This window comes from Chelmon rostratus, chromosome 20, assembly GCF_017976325.1.
Source record: "Chelmon rostratus isolate fCheRos1 chromosome 20, fCheRos1.pri, whole genome shotgun sequence".
Classification (NCBI taxonomy): domain Eukaryota; kingdom Metazoa; phylum Chordata; class Actinopteri; order Chaetodontiformes; family Chaetodontidae; genus Chelmon; species Chelmon rostratus.
In genome coordinates, this window is record NC_055677.1 from 7,166,271 (window position 1) to 7,188,528 (window position 22,258).

General features: G+C 42.6%; 1 protein-coding gene across 5 annotated transcripts in view; it reads right to left on the bottom strand.

Annotated features, from left to right (window-relative positions):
• The window catches only part of smarcd3b (SWI/SNF related, matrix associated, actin dependent regulator of chromatin, subfamily d, member 3b), a 40,589-nt gene that overhangs the window by 17,939 nt on the left and 392 nt on the right, over positions 1-22,258 (bottom strand). For 4 of the 5 annotated variants that reach the window (XM_041961558.1, XM_041961557.1, XM_041961555.1 and 1 more), the window contains exons 1-2: positions 10,956-11,124; positions 1,181-1,401 (exon numbers count right to left, since the gene is read on the bottom strand). In XM_041961558.1, the coding sequence (XP_041817492.1) occupies positions 1,181-1,401; positions 10,956-11,033 (299 nt within the window). In that variant the 5' untranslated portion in view covers positions 11,034-11,124. Of the gene's footprint in view, positions 1-1,180; positions 1,402-10,955; positions 11,125-22,258 lie in introns of those variants that run through there. The other variant, XM_041961556.1, reaches the window with a different exon arrangement.

Consider the following 22,258-nt stretch of genomic DNA (forward strand, 5'->3'; position numbering starts at 1 on the left):
AATGAAGGCTGAACAGAGGCACACATAGGTCATGGTTTCACTTCTCCTCAATATGATTTGAAGCTCAGATTTTAGGAGATCACGGTACAGACATGACTGTTGGTAAAAGTATGTCCACTCTGGCTGTCTTGTAGTGTAGGGCTGCAACTTATGATCATTTTCATTATCTTTTCTTATCAATCCATGATCATTTAATCAATATATTACACTAAACACCTAAAGATATTTGTTTTAAAATGATACAAAGTAAGTGGGACATTCACAAATCTGAGAAGTTGGAACCTGAAAATATTTGGCATTTTTTATTGGCCATGGTAGCGGTGTGGTGCTAGCAATGGCAATTATGGTTGCTCCATCCGCCACTTTGGTCCAGACTGAAATATCTCAACAACCATCATGTGGACTAGCAGGAAATTTTGCACGGACATTTATATCAGGCTGTAATCTGTGTTTAATGCTAATTAGCAAATGCTAGCATGCTAGCACACTATAAACTGAGACTGTAAAGATGGTCACTGTAGTACCTTGTAAATATCAGCACGTTAGCATTCTCATAGTGAGCATGTTAGCGTGCTGAAGTTAGCATTTAGCTCAAAGCACCACTGTGCCAAAGTTCAGCCAGACAGAGCAGCTTGCACAGACTCTCCTTACTTGATAAATCACTTTAATGACTGATACTTTATCAATTGCCAATTGTCTGATTAACTATTTTACAATAATCTATCCTGTACATACAGGAGAACTTTGTAATGTTAGAAATCTTTTGATACATTAAAAATACTTTTTTCCAATCTAACCAAAAGACTTGTGTTTAATAATGTCCTCACACAAGCAGCCAAATAAGAACATTTTTTCCTGAATGACACAAGGTCTAAAATTAGTAAAATTATGACTTTGATCTGGAATTGCACTTGGTGCTTGGTAGGGTTGGTGATAAAAGATATTGTGGTTCGATGCCCAGCTCTTACTACATCGCCTGCACATGATTCATAACCACATCCATGTTTGGTTCTGAAGACTGATGCCAATGTGAGCAAAATCAGATTTTTTACTAGTTCAAAGTGTAACCACGGCCGTTGTAGCCTGATCTCAACCATTAAACACACAAGCAGATAAATAAGGAGCTCTATATGCAAGCCATGCAGTGTTCAGGTAGGAGTTAGACTAGATTCAGACCCACTTTCTGGCCCGGTTCTGGACGGCCTGCTGCTGCTGCTGCTGCTGCTGTTGCTGCTGCTGCTGCTGAACCTGCTGGGAGGGGGCAGGCCTCTTACGACTGGGCTCCATCACCGGGGTGGGCAGGCCGGGCCGCACCGCCGGGCTTCCTCCGTACGGTGGGCCGGGGGGGCCCATGGGAGCTCCCTGGTGGGGCATCCTCGCTCCAGACGGCATGCCAGGACGCTGGGGAGACAAAGCAGGAGAAAAGACGGGTCACATGCTGTATATGTAGAAAACATTCTGTGACTTCTGATTAATTATAATCACAAATTAGTGCTTCTAAAAATATAACAAAGGAAACATGAGATCAACTGCAACTTTTATGCATCTCGTCCTAATGGATTCAAGGTGGACAAGTTTTATCCGACAAAATCATGAAGCAGAGCTGCAACAAAGAGTGACACATCAGCTCCTAATCCAGACTTCACAGGCTTTTTTTATTTCAAATGAAATTCTGGCATCTGTTCAGGTTCTATTGAAACTGGAGCGTCTCTGAGCTTTTGTAACATTTGGTAACCTTTCAGTAATCAAACAACAGTTAAGCCGGCACACTTGGACACACATTAAACAATTGTGTAACGTCAACGTGCGTTGCAAGCACTACAGAAACTGGCAACCAATGTTTTAAAAGAAGTGCCATCTAATATGGGAATTGTATTAGTGACACAGTTGCCATTAGAGACCATCAGAAAATATCGAGTATGTACTAAAGGCAACTTTTGAGCCCTAAAATGTGTCAGTGAAATGAATCTGCCAGTGGTGAGAGATACAGTCATTTCAGCTGAACCCAAATCATTCCACATTTGAAAAATCAGCTGACACTAGAGCAGCGATCGGCCTTATTTTGTCTCATCTGAACATAACTAACACTGATTTCCAGAAACAAGAGCAACTGTGCTGAGAACAAGCAGCATTGTTTCTGTCTTATTTTCGCTCTTGTTCTCTTGTCTGCTTTAAACAAAAATCAGGTTTGACGGCTGAAAAACTAAATGAAGAATGTTTTGCAGCATGCAAACTCTGTCAAACACACACACACACACACGCCCGCACTCAAACACACACTCCTCCTAAACAATGCAAACAGTGTTGGAGTCCACAGTCCCACACTCCCGTCTTGACGCCTGGGAACAACTGGGGAACTCTCACCTGTGCCTGTCACTCCCATGGCAACAGCTGCCTCCCGCCTCCCTTTATTGTCTGAAACCAAATTGGGGTTTGTGTGATAGAAAGAAATCCTTTGACTCCGGCTGGAGCACAGACCACCTACTGCATGTAAAGAACCCCACCAGGAGGTGACACACACAGAGAAAAACAAGTCCTTGACTACACTTTCATTACTTTAAATGCATCAGTGGTGGAAGAAGTATTCAAATCCTTTACTGAAGTAAAACTGGCAAGACATAATCCATAATCACTGAAAGTATAGAACTGTCGGCAGCAAAAATGTACTGAAAGTATTAAATTACTACTATGCAGGAAAATGGCTCCTGTTTGTGTTATAATCTCATATATTATATTATTATTACTACTTTCATACAGTGTCTTGATCAAGGGCTGATTTTAACTAATTTATGTACTGTTGGCAAGAGTTACCAAGTGGATAAGTACCCGCAAACCCTGAGGGACACAAAGGCTCCAGGTTATCAGTGTGGCAGTATGGTGATCAAATTTATTCCACATTTTGTTTGGTAATATTGCAGCAATAGCGCACAAGATGAAGCAAAACACTGGGAAATGATAATGACATTTTCCATGCTTTAATCCTGTGCCCCTGTGTTTGCTGTCATTTATCTCATTGCATGCTAATTATGTGGTAAAAAAACAAAACTTGGCAACACCTCTCGGTTTTCTCTTCCTGTAAAACGTGAGAGTATTCGTAATGACTCATCTTGAACTTACCATTACAAAAATTAATCCAATCAAATGTGATTTGAACTGACGAGCTAACCCCATCTGTCACTGAAGAAACACACTTGACCGTTAGCTAGTGTGGGTAGCTAGCAGATCGTCATAAACAGAGGTGCGTGTTTCGATTTGAGCTGGCAAAAACTTTGTTTACATTTTCAACAAATGTGGATGACGTCTAAATTATTCTTTTTTAATCAACCCTCCTCATCTTTGTCGGTTGAGGGAGGCGTGCGTGGAGGTGAACAGTCCAACAGTTCCCTATCTCTCCACAGCTTCGTATCGCGCTACATTAGCTTAGCCGTGCTTACTTATTTCACAGTCCAGTAAACCACATATATCATTTTACTTGGAAATGTGTCACAATACTGAAGCTACAGAGACTAACTAAAGCTTTACTGTGACTTCAGTACCTTTAATATTTCACTTGATATAAAAGTTGAATACTATTTCCAAAAAATGAAACCTTGATTTTTTTTTAAAGCTTGGGGACAATTTCAATCAATAATCTTTCCTGCAAAACTAAAATGAACTTAAAATATGATTCAGTCGTCATATTTTCAATGACTTTTGCAAGAGAGTTGAGCAAAAATAATGAAAGACCTGCACCACCGACTGTCAAGCTACAAACTGTCACTATTGGATAAATACTTAAAACGTGGACATTAATAAATTTAATAATTAGCTTCATTACAAAGCAGAAACGTCTCCAGACTAATTTGTCTGCTCTCGCTGTTTGTGTTTTAGCAGTTTCTACAGGAAATCAGTTTGATATAGCTAGCTAGCATTAGCTACAGCTCAAGCATGGACAGACTGAACACCACCGAATCCACTTTTCATAACAACAGACGCCACCTCATCAACAAACACAAAGTGGGGGCTCAGGTCAGTGTTTTTTTCTGTCTGTCCCACCTGCGTTAACTTCATGATGTGATAGATAGATAGAGCCAGTTAGCTGCCTGGAGTCATGTCAGTCTCTAAACTGTGGCCGATGCACACATAGCTAATATAACTATGTATAGCTAACATAACTACATATAGCTAATATAACTACGTATTGCTAATTTAACTACATATAGCTAATATTATTACGTATAGCTAATTTAACTACATATAGCTAATATAACTACGTATGGCTAAACTAATGACGTCTTGTTTAGGGGACTGCAATGACTCCAGACAGCTAACGTAGCCAGCAATCATTTACTTATTCACTAAATAAAACCTTTTTCCGCACGTTTATAACAATGTAGACATTATACACATTGTCCAAATGCAAAAATTCAAATGAATCAAATTAAATTGGATATATCATCCACCCCTAGTTGACATTGTGCTCACTTGCTGCATATTTTTAAATAATTTGGCATTTAATCAAATTAAAGCCAACCCAGGGGGAAAAGGGAGGGTGGGGGATCTGATTAGGGGCCCGTAGCTTACTTTTGCCCTGGGGCCGCCTAGCAGGTTAATCCGGCCCTGACTGTTGTGTGGCATGATCTCTAATAACACATATTTCATAGGTTCATTACAGGGTTTGTATATAAAATCTTGTGTAAAGTGCAAGTACCTCAAAACTGTACTTAAATACAGTGTTTGAGTTATATTCCACCACTGAAATACATCACAAGCACAAACATGCAAAAATATGAAAATCATCAATGGTTTCTCAGTTAATTTCAAACTATAAATACTCTACAAAGAATAGACAACCTGTCACATGGACATTTCAAACCATAAAAGATGTCCAATTCTTCCCTCTACCTCTCTATTATTCAAAAGAACATCCAAACCTTGTAGGTAAGCAGTGCCTTGACTTAGACCCAATATTTAACCATCACTTTGCAAAAAAATTTAATGACATTTTTCAAATCGGCACAGAAACAGCCTGCTACATTTTGTTACAGAATGGGTAAATGTTGGAGAGACAAGGACAGCTGAAGGATACAAATCAAGAGTTTCGTAACGTCTTTCCAACATTTCGCACTGTTTGTTACCTCTAAAAGTGGATTACTGCTCATACATACACGCATCAGATTTGATCTTTAGACTGTCCACAAACATACGTGAAAACCCCCCGAAAGCAAACAAAGAGGAAGCTAATCAACAGCAGGGAGGGCGCAATAAGAAAACTAGATATCAGACTGGGTGCAAATGTAAATGCAAGTATTCACCAACAGATTTAATAAGTCAAAGCAGAGTATGAAAGCATACGACAGGCTAAGACTGACGTATTATGCGCCCTTTGAAATGGTGACCAAGCACAGATCCTGTGATAAGAAGCCCGAGCAGGCGTTGCTGTCACTCTGGCTGGGAGTTTGGTCGGCGAGGGGGAGGGGGGTGTTGGAGGTAAGAGCAACTGAGAAGGGTCTCCAAACAGGAGAGGATAAGACAACATATGGTGGGGGCCTCCTGCTTGAATGTTGTCACTTTGTGCAGACTTAAGAGACCCCTTCTTTAGCTGTGTACTTCCTACCTTAGCTGGACAATAACACCAAAACAGGCATCAGACTAGACCTCCAGCAGCCAGACAGACTTCTGTTACAAGCGTCTGTCTGGAGAATTTGAGCTTTTCAGATAACAGATACAGAAAACCATAGCTGGATAATGTGCAAGATGAATTTCCCCTGGATCCACACACACACACACACACACACACACTTGCGCACAATGAGTGGTACTCTATAATCTGACCTGCTGAACTGGCTCCAACGCTCTGCCCGGAGCTCTGCCAGCCAGCCAGCCAGCAATCGAATCTGCCATGTGGATGGATATCTGAGAAGTGTGTTGGCATCTCTGGAGGGATTTCAAGAGGCCAAACTTAACCCACACTCTACTAAACATATGAATCTGTGGGTTGTAACATGGACGGCCTCTTTGAAGGCTTCGATTAGAGCCCTGAAATCTATTAAAGACTGAAGACAAGTTTCCTTGAATGGGGCAGGACTCATTTTTCATTTATTAATTTATCATTTAGTACCACAAACTCAAGCTCAGGTATTCAAATTGCTTGTTTTATAAGATACTCAGTTCAGTACCATTGAAAAAAAACAATCCTTAATTACTGTATGTTGTTTTAGATGTAACAATTAGCAATGCAACTCATGCATATATCTCACTAATTAATGGACAATGTTACCCTAGGACCAACCATGAACCACAACGTCCCCAGCTTGAGTCTTTTCCTTCCCCATCTGTCCATCCCCTCATTTCCTGTCATCTCTGTACTGGAGGCATAAAATACCCCAAAATATACATTTATTCCAATGGAAAAGTCTGAGAGTGAAATGATTGGCTTGAACAAACAAGTTCTAGAAAGTCTTTTTCACCTTCTTGAGGATAAGGAGATGAGGTTTCAGGATCTGCACAAAGGTGGGATTCAGTTCAACTTAATCAAAGAGCAGAAACCACAAGGTATCTCCAGCATGATGATGAACATTTATCATGAAATGACACCTCCAAATGAGTTCAAAAGATGTATCTAAATGGTTTCAAGTAAAAAATGTTCCTCTAATCCTCTAATTTCATCTTCCATAATATGAACATTCATTGTTTTTCTTTCATTTCTTACATTTGCAACACAACAAATGAGGTACAGCCCAAGCCACATCATATCAAGGTGAAGCCTTTGCTCTCGATTCTCTCTGATATATATGATAATCTGAATATCTTTGTGTTTTGGACTGTTGGTTGGATATAATAAGGCATTTGAAGATGTTGCCCGAAAGTCTGGGACCTTGTAGTCTGCAGATTTATCGGTACTGAAAATAACTGTTGCAGCCCAATGTGCAACCCAGTTTACTGAACTGAACACTGATACATTTTCAGCAATTTTACATATGATTTTGCTGCTATTAATATCAGACATATTTAATATTAATAACATAACATCGATTTCAACCATGTAGCTTTAAAATCTGCCTTACTGTCATTCTATACAACAACATTATGGTCCAGTGTGCAGGATTTGGTAGCGTCTACAGTGTAGGTGAACTTACATGGGTCTCGAAACTTGAGAAAAGTGTGAAAGTGTCTTTCTTGGTTTGTTAGTTCTGGGCTACTGTAGCAAAATGGCGGCCTCGGTGGAAGAGGACTCACTCCCTCTGTAGATATAAAGAGCTCAATCACATTGAAAAATACATTTATCAGGCGACAGCGACAGAGTCCCTGTTACTCTGGATCCAAAGAACACATCTCGGACAGTTTTCATAGCAACTATTTCTTTGGTAGAAAGTAAGTTCAATGAGAGCTGATCATGGCAAGGTCTGTGGATTATCCAGAGTAACCAGGACACTGTTATGAAAAGACAAGTGGCTGTTTTTAATATTTTAAATATCACTTCTCAGTGGTCTGAGCACCACAGAAAAAAATCTCCATTGTGTTGGTGTGGACACAGAACATTCAGATATCTGAAAATCTGGGCAAAAAAACCCACCAACTATCTGCATGGACAGATGCTATTAAAAGTAAGCGACAACATACAGTATTTATGAAATATGAGTGAACTAAACCTTCCAGTTTGAATGCCAATCGAAGATTTGTGAGTAAAGGTAAGGTTTATGTTGAAAGGTCCCATCACTTGCTCTCACACAAACACACTCAGACTTCACACATGACGCAGCTACGGTGTGTCGTATTATGTTTTGGCTTATCGGGGTTTCCCACGCAGAGCGCTGGAAGGGTTTTCTCATCGCCGCGGCCCTCGCTGACCTCCGCACAAACACGAGAGCCAGAGAAGTAACACAGCAGGGGAGAGGTAAGGCAGATAATGAGAGAGAAAGAGGAAGAGACCTCAGCCAGGCCTTCAGCCCACCCATCAGTCCTAGAACCAGACCTCGGCCAAACACTCTCCCCCACAACACACACACTGCTGCTGGGAGGCAGGAACACTGCGACCTTCGGAAACCACAACAATGTTTGCATATAGCGTATTTCTGCATACTCTTGTGTGCGTAAATGCATCTGCACGTGTATGTTTCTGTGCGTACAAAAGCTTCCTTTACTTCACTCGCCCGTGAGGGGAAAGGAAACGTCATCCCTCGCCACAAGCTAACAAACTGCGCCGAATCATCCCCATATCCCATAGTATAAATATTTCTCCATTCTGCAGTATACACAGCGAGGAACCTGCCGCAACTATTATAACAAGACTTTTCCATCTCAAAATGTGGGGGAAAGAGCGAGGGAAGAGAGGAGAGGGAGAGAGGGGAGAGGCTGGCATGAGAGAAAATAAGCAGAGGGAAATATTTGGCTTGGAGCAGCCAGAGCCTCATCAAGGTTAATTGGTCTGTTGAGAGGACACACTCATCTGGCTCATCAATCACCTGGTCCATTGTTTCTCAAAGTCTGTCTCTGTGCACAGGGCTTCAGCACCAGAGCCCCTGTGATGACCGCTCCTGTCAGAGAGACAATACCTCATCTTGTTTCAGTGTATAAACCTACCTGGTGTCAGTACGCGCTGATTAAAACCGACTTTCGCCTCAAATCGGAGCTCAGTCGAGCTAGCGCTGTGATTTTAAGACATGAGACGAACTGACAAACAAATAACATGACGTCTTTTTGACCTTCTAGATGTACTTGAGGATTAGGAAGTGATACCGAGTTTCAGGATCTGTGCAAAGGTGAGATTCAGTGCAGCTGAAGGTAAAATCCAGAATGAGACATTTATGATGTAGCAGTTGGGTCATTATTGATCACTTTGTGTGTGCTAGTGTCAGAAAATAGTGATACACTGCTTGTAGCCTAGAATCCAAACATATTCATTTAACTATCACAGAAAATGGAAACGCTGTCTTATATTCCAATTTCAGGCCACTACCAGTGAATTTTTAGCATTTTTGCTTAAAAAATATCTATTGATCATCAAAATAATGCTAATTAATGTCCTCACATTTAATTGATCTCTGCTCTGTGAATCCTTTCAGCTCTAAAAATTGCTTTTCCAACCTGGGGGCCGGGACCACACAGACACTCTGTGTACTTTCACCTCTTCGGGCCTCCGAAAATTATTGTAAGAGGAACCCTAGGACCGATCATGAACCGCAACATCCCCAGCTCAAGTCTTCTCCTTCCTTATCTGTCCATCCTGTCATTTCCTGTCATCTCTCTACTGTCAAATTTCTACAGGGGGCATAAAATAACCACAAAATATACATTTATTCCAATGGAAAAGTCTGAGAATATAAAAATCTTTCTTTGCTTGGACAAACAAGTTCTAGAAAGTCTTTTTGACCTTCTCGGCCTACTTGAGGATTAGGAGATGGTGCAAGGTTTCAGGATCTGCACAAAGGTGGGATTCAGTTCAACTTAATCAAAGAGTAGAAAGCACTACTTCTTGAGAATAAGATGAACATGATGATGATGATCTAAGCGAGGGGTTGGGACTCCAAATGGATCACCAGATGTATCTAAATGGTTGGCAGATGATTAACGGGGTTGGAGATTTCAGCTACACAAACCCATAATTTTTCAGTTGGACTTTTCTATAACTTTTATGCTTTTATTGTGAAATACTGTGTTTTACTTCCCAGGACCACTGAAAATCGCCTTGTTGGCCCAAGGAATTAAGCCGCCGAGCATGAAGTGCATTATCCCTGGTTTGATTCTGGTCGGGGACTTTTGTTGCATGTTGTTTCCGAACCGTCTTTCCACTCATTTCCTGTCATCACTCTACTGCCAATTCACTAACAAAAATACTTCAAAAACATTTCAGTTGAGTTTAGTTTAAGTTAATCGACGAGGACATTCTGAAAAACGATTAATCATTTTCAGGCAAAACATTCTCTGTTTCCAGCTTCTTCAATTTGAGGATTATCTGTTTCTCTTGTCATTTATCAAAGAAGAGTGAAAATCAATGGGTTTTGGATTTTTGGTTTGAAGATGTCACCTTGAGCTTTGGAAAGCTGGGATGGGTATTTTTTCACAGTGTTCTGACACTGAATCTCGAAAATAGCGATAATTAAAATAATCGTCAGCTGCAGTCCTAATGAAACTATGTGAAAGCAGACCAATCAAAGACTGGCAATCATTGCCATAGCTAACCAGCTTATTTACACACCTGCTAAAACTTTCTACAGAAAAGTGTCACTGTCCAAGACTTTTACATCATCCTCAGCCCTCTAAATTATTCAGCTCAGGACCAAAACAAACCACTCCGTGTTCTGTTGTTAATGTAAAATATGAGGCTTATGGTAACAGTTGCCTAACCTCTAACCACGAGCAACACTTGACTTGACATTTCGAGCTAGCTTCACATGAATGGACTGATTGTTCTGCATGATCTCCAGGATTGGCCGTCTGCCTCGGCTCCGTCTACGCTACTACGTCCGTTTGTCTTGTGACCTTACAGGTTCAAGTCCTTCCACCAACCACCGACACGCTGCCTGGAAGGCTGCGCTGACTGTGTTGTTGTGAGTGGACTCGTCATTTCCCCCCCCCTTCTGTCTGTGACTCCCAGGGAAGCAGTGTGCTCCTCTGTTAGCCAAAGGGGGAGCTGGCTGCTTTTTGCTGCTGCTGCTTAGCTTCTATTTCTACAATTATCCTTTTTTTCTTTCCATTTTTTTTTGTCTCAGAAACCCTCTGCTCCCCATCCTTCTCCTGCTCAGCTCCATCCATCCATGCTGCTCCACTCTCAAGCCATCTCCTCACAGGCTGGGATCCAGGGGGCTGGAAATAACCTTCACATGGCCAGCTTTACCCAGCTATCTCTAACACACAGACCGCCGCTGCTGCTGCTGCTGCTGCTGCGCCGACTCATGCACACACACACACACACACACACAGATGCATGCCAGAGCCCAGCTCCCTTCACGGGAATGACGGACAGCGCCACTCACCACTCCATGGACCAGGAACTCAAACAGTTTGCTCTTGGTGGCTTTCCTGGCTCCCCCCGCCGTCTCCTCCGTAGCCATTTGCTCAGTCCCCTCCGTTCACCCTGCTATGTCTCCCCTCTCCTTCTTTTGTCTTTCCCTCTCCCTTCACCCAGCCTCCTGTTCCCCTCCCCTGCTCCACTTTCCTTCTCTTTGTGCTCTCCTTTTCAGCACTGCCTGTCCCTGACTCTCCTTCTCTCTCTCTGTCTCTCTCTCTCTTCCCTCCCTCTGACTCTATTTTGAATGTGCAGCAGCCCTGCCGAGTCTCTCACTGTGTCTAGCTCACTTTTTAGTTGAGCTGCCTTTCAGGAGCCCGGCACGTCGCTTGGAGGTGGGGGTGGTGGAGGGAGAGCTGTGCGGGGGTCTGGCAGGGGGGTTTCAGCCAGCCCACCCTGACGCTCCCCTGCACAGCTGTTGCATTCCATTGGTAGATAAGGGCATGCGACGCGGCGAGGCTGCCGTTTGGTCTAAACGGGGGCTGGGGAGGCGAGAGTCAGTTAGCCATTCCTCCGTTGCAGCTTTCCCCTGGTGACCGACTCAGAGGCCACGGTCAGCACACACAGAGCTCCGAGTCCTGGACTCATTCTCAAAAAAAAAAAAAAAAGAAAGAAAAAAAAAAGGACATTGGGCTCTTAAAGGGGCTGCGCAGCATTAACGCATGTGTACACACATAAACTGCCATATATGATGGAGTCATGATGTGGTGATATGGAGGAGGAGGGAGGTGTTATTTTCTCATTTGAAAGCACTCCACTCGGGGGAATTACATTTATCTGTTTGCCTCCGAGTGGCTCTAAAGCCACTTCACATTTGGAGAAGGCCACGTCAAGAGCACCTTCATTTCCTGTGTTTCTGTGCTGGCCTGTGGCAGAGTGCATTCATAGGTTAGGAGTATTTCCTCCACTCGCCTCATTAGCTTTACCTTTCACCCACTAGTCGGCCCAGAGGCAGCGTTCAGGCTGTGGCTTCGGCGTAATGGCAAACAAGCCGGCTGGTCTGCACAGCAAGGTGACTGTGTCGCTTGACACGTGAAATTAGTTTCTGTTGGGATTTCTTGGAGGCTGCTTTTCTTACACATTTCTCCTCATAATGCAGAAAACGAAACGCAGCAAAAACAGGTGTAAAATCACGCCAATGGACAGAAGGATGTCCAGAAGACTTATTGAGACACAGCAGAAGTATACGCACCCACTGTTTCTCCGTGTGTGTGCTGTGATTTTTTTAGGCTGCGATGTGACATGCCGTCCCACACTCCAATTACACACAAGCCCGAGCTTTCGGCCGTCGCCACGCGGGTCATCACTCTGAAAACAACCGGCCACATTAAAAAGATTATGACTCTTTCATGTCTCCCTCGGCTCCAGCCCCTCTTTCTCTCCCTCCCTTCTTCCAGGCGTCAGATCAGGGGAGTGAAATATTCATGAGGTTATTTGAATGACAAAGGAGGTGAAGTGGGGCAGATTCAAAGGGGGCTCGGCTTGTGACACATGACGGCAAATTGTCACTATTATTGCCTCCTCTTCCCCTGCTCTGCCGGTGTGAGAACATCAAAAAAGTCTCTAACCAGGTGTCAGAGCAGAAGGGAAATGACCCACAACAGTTTTGACAGTTCATGGAAAGCTTTGATGTGAAGCCGCACAAAATCTGCCCTGCAATTACCACGACATTCTGACACGCTTGCTCCGCAAAAATGGCGTGAGGAATATAAGTGAGGGAAGGGGGTGCTGCTGCACTTCTGGAAGAAAAACTCTGCTGTTATTGTGTGGACAGCTGGTAAATGGGTCGGTGACCTTCAGGCCAGAGGTCATGACCTTCTAGAGGATGCACCAACCCTCAGAGACGTCTTAAAAGGACCCAAGCCATTTTTGATGCGCGCATATGATCCACTACACGTGACGTGAAGACATCATTAGCGACAGGAAAGTTAGGATTGATACCTAAAGGAGCAGCAGGAATTCAGGATACAAATATGACCTTCACAAACCCGGTTGTTGGAATCAACTTATTGATAGGCAAAAGCTGGCCCTCCCATGTGTTGCAGGCAGCTTGTAGCATTAGTTTGCTTGGTGGTGACACCTGCTGTTGAGATGAGTGTACTGCTGCTGTCATTAATCCATTCTGGAAGGTTTTGAGGTTTGTAAAGAACCAAAACCTCCACTGCTAAATTTCTAACCGCCACCTAATTCCACCTGTGTCCTCCCTGCAGTGAAATACTGCAACAACATCAGCCCACACTGAGGCTATGCATTAGATTAACCTTGTATTACATAACAAATGACGCAGGCTTTACAAATATTAATCATACGGTCACACGAGGGTTGCGTCTCAATGCCCTGCAAGGTCAAAAGCTCAACCCGGCGATCTTATCCATGCAGATTCTGAGTTGGTTCCAATATGCCGTTTCTCCAGCAACGGCACGTGGGTTCAATGATAACAAAGAGATCCAGCAGCTTGGTCGATGCAAAAGGGAGCCTTGAGCGCAGGAGTACCCCCTGTCGGACCCCCACCATCTCCCTCACCAAAGCCAGTCAGTCTCACCAAATGGTAATGTCCCAGTGTGTAGCAGACAGGGGGGTAGAGGGGGGCTAACAGGGGGTAAGGGAGCAGCAGCATTATTATTGATGACCAACAGAGGGAGCAGCCAGGCAGGGGGGTGCTGACTGTTTGAATGGAAGGAGGGATCCAGGTTCAAGGCCAGATTGCGCAAATGGATGAACACAAGGCTTCACACAGCATAAAATCCTAAAACACTACTCAGTCAAACACTTGAATCACTGTTCAACCACTTAGATTTATAAGCATCTTTCAATGGGTTTTTTTTCATTAACTTCCTTATTCGGCCACAAGAGGGAGACAAAACGCTCTTACTGAGAGGCATGCTTTATACTATACAGTATGCAAACTGTCTGGCTGGTTTTCTAAGCTGTAATGCTGACTACATCATCATTTTACAGTTTGTAACAATGGATCCCAACCAAGGACTCCTTGGTGTGAAATAGTGGATGCTTTCACCTTTTCAAGCTTCTGTAAGACCTTCAAAATGACACAATTTGTGAAGCTGCAACTAATAGTTATTTTTTATCATTGATTAACTCATCATGTCTACTGAAGGTTAGAAGATGGTGAAAAATGCCTTCCATAGTACTCCAGAAATCCAAGGTTATCTTCAACTGACTTGTTTTGTCCAACTAACAGTCAAAACCCAAAAGATATTCAGATTGCAGTGACATAAAACAAATAAAAGCAGAAAATTTTCACAAATGATAGACTTGAACTAAGCAACGTTTTGGAGCTTTTGTTTCTAAAACTGACTTAATCGATTAATTGATGATTTTGCTGTAAAGGGGTCTCAAGCTGAAGGGGTTGGTAACTGCTGAATCACAGTCACATGGAAAGATGTGCTGCAGAGTCAATTACCTGTAACTCAATCATGTGGCGTCACTGTACTCGATTTTTTCTTCCATGCTTTCTAAAATGACACATTATAGAGTTTAATAGAGTGAGCAGAAAGCAAGAAAGGAAGGCAGAGAAATCCATAAAAATCTCTTTCAGCAACCTCTCAACAATTAGCTGAAGGGAGGCTGGAACGAGAGCAGGAGAGCGTATACAAAGACGAAAAATGTCTACCGGTGCTGATGTATAATGTGCAGCTCCCAGTGGCAAGGTTTACATACCAGAAACCAGGAACCTGCCCTCGTCAACATTATTGTCACAGACAGATGGGGTGCACAAGGGGGAATACGGACTGCACCGAGGGCACGGAGTAAAGTCTGATTCCCTCCCACTGCTGGGCCCCTCTCTTTTTCTCTTTCTTCAGTTTAAGCGCTCCACACAAAACCCAGCTCAAGCTGCTTAAAGGCCAGAGCTCTCCAAAAGCCACTCAATGGCCATCAGCCGCTATCAAAGGGAATGTACAAAAGCCCGCAGACCTGCACCTTCGCTGAGGGGGATTAAGGAGCAGAGAAGTACGTTTCAGGGCCAAGTTCTTGCGGCTTGGCATGTGTAATGAAGAGGAACCTGCGGAGAGAGAGAGGTCTACCACGGTGCCTTTAAATAATAGGGCATCTGCTGATATTTTGTCATCAAAGTGATTTGATACAATATACGGTGAGGAAAAAGGGGCATGAGGTTGCACAAAGCAGCAGTGCTATGCTAAGCACCTAACCTAAGAATCCGCAGATAACGGGTTTAGGGTCGACCTTGGATTTCGGGGCTTGTTTGGGACAAAGCATCTTTATCCAGACAGCGTTAATGGTTCAGCTCCTTGGCTGCGCCCATTGGCCTGAAATAAAAGAAGAAGAAGGAGGCATTGTTGGAGCAGATGGAAAGACGGAGAGAATGAGTTTTCCCCGCAAGCACCAAGTGACACACCGGAACAAGGCCTGAAGCATTACCTGCTTCAGGGCATTTCCTGTTTGCTGTAGCCATGACAACGGGATAATCTGCCTTGCGTCCAAAGCGAACAGCCAATCGGGTGAGAGCAGTGGTGACTGCAGTGACTTAAAAACTGGAGCAGCAGCTGGTGGACTGAGCGAGGAACGATTCCAGAGTTTAAAGTTTAAAACTAAAAAGAAACCCAAGTTTTCTGAGGCAGAGAAGGCTTCAGTGGGCCGCGTTAGTCAGCACCGAGGGCGCCGGGGTCAACTCTGACACAAACACACAGCGAAAAACAGTCACTTTCCACGAATAAACCAGACACACCTTCCATATAAAATTCCAGGGGATGAAAAATAAAAGTGGCAGAATAATTCCGCCGCTACGAGCTCCCTCCCTCCCTCGCTCTCTCTTCTTTCCTACTCCGCATCCAAGCGAAGTATTAGCCTGGATCTTTCAGCACCACTCTGCCCATGCAGGATGGGAGAGAGAGGCGACAGAACGAGGGCAGGATTGGTATGTGCAGGGCCGGATCGAGGCGGCTCCGGATCCAAGAGATGAAAATCAGACACGGGGAGGAGGGGAGGGAGCCCGAAAACCCGACTGCTACCGCGTCTGCACATGCGACCGGCGAAGGGATGAATGAAATGAATACATTTCTATGTCGAAAAGCAGATCCACTTCCTCAGGTTCACAAAGCACCATCCAAGAAGCAATTAGAGATATTCAACAACAAGTACACAAATACTGTATCAGCCCCAGCTTGTGGCTCCCATTTATTACTATTACATGTGAGTCAGCCTGCGATCTCCCTAAATATTAATGACAAACCCAGAAGGTTGTTTATAAACACTTGCCGCTGCTCTGAAGTTTTTTCCAAAATCCACAAACACTCCTTTCCTAATCCAGGTAGCCTGAAATACCGTATGTCACACAAGCGACACATTAACATGACTCATTAAAACATTTCAAACGCTGGTTTACATTTGTTTTACAAACTGAGCAAAGTCATATGGTGTTTCTGGCTACCATTTTCTCTTGGATTAGGACACAGACTCGAAATGGGAACACGTTTTAAAAAAAAATCTTTCAAATTGTGCGACAGACGGAGTGTTTTTCCATCCAGATGGTTCAAAGAGTCTTTGAGGATTTTGCAAATACCTTCAGAACAGTGGTGAGTATTAAACGGCCAAAAACATCTCAGGGTACTCATTTTTACTTGGATGATTAGAGGCGCTGTAGGTTCACATGCTACTAAACCAATAAACATACATACGTTGTCCCATAAAAAGAACTAAAGTGTGGTAATGTATGTTATATAACCGAAAGCCAAAGAACTCCATGTGCACAGTAACATTCAGGCACGTTCGAGTCTTTGTGTGTTATGTTACTGAGAGCAGAGATGATGTTCTCTCTGACAAACACTGCAACAGAGTTTTTAGTGTCTTCACAGCCCAGTTGCAAGATTAAAATGAATATAATATACTTATCTGCAAACCACAAATACGTTAAATTTGTACATTTCATTAAGTATCGTATCAGTGCTTCTGTGACGTAGATCAGATGATGCATGTATATGAGCTTAGTTTTCCTCACCAGATGGTGGTGGCAGACCACTGTTAGAGATGTGTTTTTGGCATCAAAACTGGGTATTTTAAAGGTCCAGCGTGCAGGATTCAGAGGGATCTATTGGCAGAAATGGAATTAGTGTAGAATAAGAAGAACTGCTGTGTTTTCGTTACCTCAGAATGATTTTGTTGCACTTTGAGCACCTTTCATGTTTTTTGTGGGTTTTATTGGTCTTATCCTCAGGCGAGGGGTGTTGTTATTTGGTTGCAATCTGTAGCCTCACCACTAGATGGCACTAAACAGTACATACAGGCCCTTTATGCCAAAATATGAAATTTTCCTAACCCTAACCAAGTGCTGTGGCCTAAACCTAACCAGACCTTAACCACAGCGTTGTCACAGCATAACATTGAAAACTGAAACATAAAGTTTTAACGTAAAGAAACGTTATGTTTCAACATATCTGCGGTTTGCATAAACATATAATGGCAACATTTATTCTATTGGTTGTGTTAGGCATCGAAGTCCATGTTGTCTGGCCATTTGCATGTGGATGACACAATAAGCAACAACTCGGACTACTACCACTCGTGTCACCTCACTCGAGCACTTTCCATGCTCTGCCAACGTGACAACAAAATGAAGTAAGGTAGCTATTTTAGCCCATCTCAGTCACTGAACAAAAAATACATCCACCCGCTTCACAGGTTATGGTATAAAAGACCACATGAAACTAAATAAAATCCACTTTCAGTTTCATTAACAACCACATAAATGTTCATATTCCTCAGTCCAACAGTAGCTACCTGCTCCACACAAAGGTTTAAGGTCTTCCCTGCAGATCTCTTTTGATTATGTAAATGGTAAGGAACAACTAAATTAGCGAATTAATCAACAGAAAATTAATCACTCTTAAATGTGAGGATTTGCTGCTTTTTTTTGTCTTATGTGATAGTGCGTTTATTATTTTTATGTTTTGGTAAGATAAAAACTCCCAATTTCAAGACTTTCCCTTGGGCCTGACTATTTACTGGGGGATGAATTGAGAAAATAATCAGCAGATGAGTTGATAACGAAATTGCATTGCATTCACTCATTAAAGCCTGATCCAGAAGAGAACACTTTCATTCATCTCTATGAAATCATTGTGCTTCTATTAATTATTGAAATCTTTTGCACCTGAAAGGGAAAGTGCATTTATTTGGAGGTGCCGGCCATGACATTGCTGCATGTGTTATACTGGGTTATACTGCAGCTCTCCAACAGAGCACGGTGCAGTTTGGAGCATTAACATCTAAATGGGTCAACCATCCGCTCGGTGAACTGTAGCACCATTAGGACCCAGACAGTTTGTCTCTGAGCCGAGCATCAAATCTCATTAGACAACCAGCTCTGCAGTATGAATGGGAGTAATATGCAACTGGAAAAAAAAACCCCAACAGCTGGCACTTTAGGTAAGATAACAGTGATTAAAAACACTGTTATAATCTGTTGGTAGGCAGGGAGGACGACGTGTTAATTAGGTTACAAAGAGCTTGACTTAAACCCATAAAAATCTATAATCTCACTGTGGAAATGACACAGTGGGGCTTTAGACGGCTGTGTGAAAGTGGTGTTTATGGGCTGAAAATTCCTCTTGCCACTGTAAGTATACTGTAGGTCTGTGTAAAATATGCTAGAGCTGCACCTCTATATACAGCACAGGACAATATACATACAGCATGCTGCATTGTGTCAGAGGCAGATGCTGCATTTATCATGATGCAGTCCATTATAATGGAAGCAATGGTAAGAAAAGATAGTTAACTTTCATACTATTTTGTAGAGCTGCAACTAATTCATATTTCCTTTACATATAGACGATGCAGATTATTTTCTCAATGAATTGATTTTCATACATCATTGTGAAAAACGCCCATCTCCGAGCTAAAGAATATGACCTCAGATTGCTTGTTTTGCCCACCAAACTGTCCAAACGCACAGATATTTAATTTCATACTATGTAAGATAAAGAAAAGTGCCAAATCTCCACTTTTCAGAGGCATGTGCGCCTAAAAAAATGAGAACTATTACATGATTATCAAATCTGCTGCTGCTAAATTCCCTGTTGATCGACTGTTCATTTAATCGCTAATCATTTTAGCTCTAATATTCAGCGAAATAAACAGCTTTCCTATAAGCTCATTTGTTTCCCCCATTGAGCAAGCACATTCCTCACCAGCCAAAAAAAGGAAGTGCTCCATTGTCCATTTATCCCCGCAAATAACACAAAACACAAAGCCAGGGAACATTTAACTGGGTGACCCGCTATTTTGGAAACAAAGCCGAATGTGTACAGCTTCCAGTCTGTCTAATCAATCTCACTTCTGGTGGAGAAACAGTGTGAAAAAAAATGAAGTTTAACAAAAACTCCGGAGCTGAAACTGCACACTCAGTGAAACATTGATTGACCTTGATGAGGCCACACTGAATTTCAAACATGACTGAACAGAGTGACTGGGGTGTAAATGTGTGTGAGAGGCGTGAGCGAGGGGGTATCCTGCGCGGCTTTCCTTAAAAAGCCAGGTCAAGCATTCAGCAGACTGTAAAAGGAGCTGATCCTCTGATCCTCTATCAGACCTCAGAGCTGTGACAGCACCTTGCATACTAATGGGACTGCTCTCCTTTTCTGTATACTGAAGGGAATATCTGTGCCAGCAGCTGGGTCAGGGTAGACTGCAGTTCGAAATTTGGCTATTTTAGTCCTGTTTTTTATCACAGGGGGAAATTGCCAACCACTTCTACGAAAAACATGAAGTTATGAAAGCATCTCAGTATTCATGCCACAATTTAAAATAAATCAAGAAACAAGTCAAGTGCAGAGCAGAACAGAGTGAAAAAGACAAAGAATCTGGGCATTCCTGCACCATTGAATGGAAATTTAATGTATACCCTTAATTGGAAAAGCCTTTGCATACAGGAAAAATGAGTAGAATGACTTCAGAGGGACTAAAACTATGGAAACCCAACACACAAGCAGCAATTTTAAGAAATAAGAGCGGTTATGCAATATTCCTTGTTGACTAATTGCACCCAAATGCCTGTGTCTGTTTTTTTTTTTTTCATATAAAGCATCAAACTGATGCGCATGTGATGGTTGTCTTTGAAATCAGCAAGCAGCTGAGTCACCAAGTACTCCATAACTCAACAGTTCTGTACATGAAACCAGAGCAGGCAAGACAGAACCAGAGAGAGAGAGGCTGAAACCTGAGACGATCTTTAAAATGTGCAATGAGTTCAGTGACAACACGTTCGCAGTGATTATACAAGGATGAATGACAAAGAAGAGGCAGAAAACATGCTGACCGAAAGTTTTCAGCATCTCCTCCAAGCTTTTAGTTTGACTGACTCTCACATGCATCCACACTGTTGGAGCGAGAATGAGATGATGGTATAAGCAAAATAACAAAATGTTGTTTTCCTAATGTCAACAGTTGAAGTGCTGAAGTGTATGAAAATAAAATCATATTGTGACTATTCTAAGAGATATTGCGATATGAGCCACGAAACATACTGCAACTGGCCATATTGTGATTTTGATGTGTCAAACAGATAGATAGCTGAGAGAGCAGTGCAGCCACTAAACCTGCACGTAATTCATAAGCAATACCAAATATTCAACATACTTTTAAAGGAACAGTTCGGCATATTGGGAAATAAGCTTTTTTTTGCAGTCTTGCCCAGAGTTGGACAACACTCAAATATCTTTGTAGTAAATAGGCCTTTAAAAGCTATACAGCCAACAGCCAGTCAGATTAGCTTAGCGTAAAGAATAAGAACAGGTAAACACCTACAATGTTTCCTCCTGTTTCCTATCTTTATGTTAAGCTAGCTAAGCTAAGTGGGTGCTAGTTGTAGATTCCTATTTAGCATTCAGGCATTAGAGTGGTATCATGGCTGGCTTTTTTGACTTTTTATATATATATATATAAAGTTAATTAACTACACTTTACATTTGGTTGGTTTAAACAAGAGGCCTACAAAAAAAGTGTAAAAATGACACTTACTCATTTTGTTTGGGGTAATGGGCCCGACTATTTCTTGGTCAGTGCACCCAGCCAGGCTAGCTTTCTTTATGCTAAGCTTGTTAAGCTAACTGGCTGAGCGGTATCTTCATAGTTAGTATACAGACACTAGAGTGGTATAATTGCAATGACAATACACTCTACTCAACACTCAACTCAACAACTCTATGAAATTGCCATTTTGTGAAATACACTTGTTAACTTTCCTGCTGAGAGTTAAATGAGATGCTCGATAGCGCTCCCTCTGTTAGCTAAATATGAAGCTACAGCTAGCAGCTGGTTAGCTTAACTTGGCTAAAGACTGTGGTAGAAGCAGGTGGAAATGGATAGTTTGGGCGAGTGTGTTGCCCCTGAAATAATACAGCATATAACCACATGACAGGAATATGACATGTTTTTACAACTGGGTTTTTGTACATATTAAAGAAATGAGATGACGTGTTAGTGAGCGTTAGCTAGAGTTTAGCCAGGTTAGCTATTCCTTTCCAGTCTTTATTTTAAACTAGGGTTAGCTAACTCACATTTAATGAAAGAGGTAATTTATCAAGCTTCTCGTCTAACTCTCAGCAGGAAAGCAAAAATGTCAGACTATTCCTTTAAAACAGAGTTTAGTGGCTTCTCTATGTCGATTTTAAGGCTCCATAAACAGCCAAAAAGCTGGTTTAGTTCCAACTGAAGTGAATATATTGCAGCTGGAATATAAAAATTAGATTTTCCTTTGGATCAGCAGAAGCAGATCTGGCTTTCGCTGTACACCCCAAATTCCTCTCCTGCTGCTGTGTGTACCCACAGCCTGCCAGCAGATTAACACAGAGAAACTGAAACTTTTCCGGACGGATCCAAAACACACTCGCAGACTTGTGGGGCACCAACAGCCCGACATGAAGCACCATTATAGGACCGTGTGCGCCCTGAATCAAAGAGGGGAGGGGAGGGGATGAAAAGGGGGGTAAGGGAGAATGAATTAAAGGCATGCGTAAAGAGGCTAGAGGATGGTCCGCACTCTCGGCAGGGTTTCGCCGTGCATCCCCCGTATTACTCCTCAAGTGTCTGTTTCCCACACGAGTCAAGGTTAACAAGCCGCGCTGGTGTCTGCGTCGGCTGGAAAACGGGGAGGGGTGGGAGGTGGAGGTGGAGGGGTGAGGTGCTGCAACTATACAGTGTGCTGTGTGATGATGCAGACAGAGCTACTGTAGCCTACAGTCCCCTTAAATATTCCCAACCACATCCCACTCCCTGCTCAGTATTCTGCAATACATT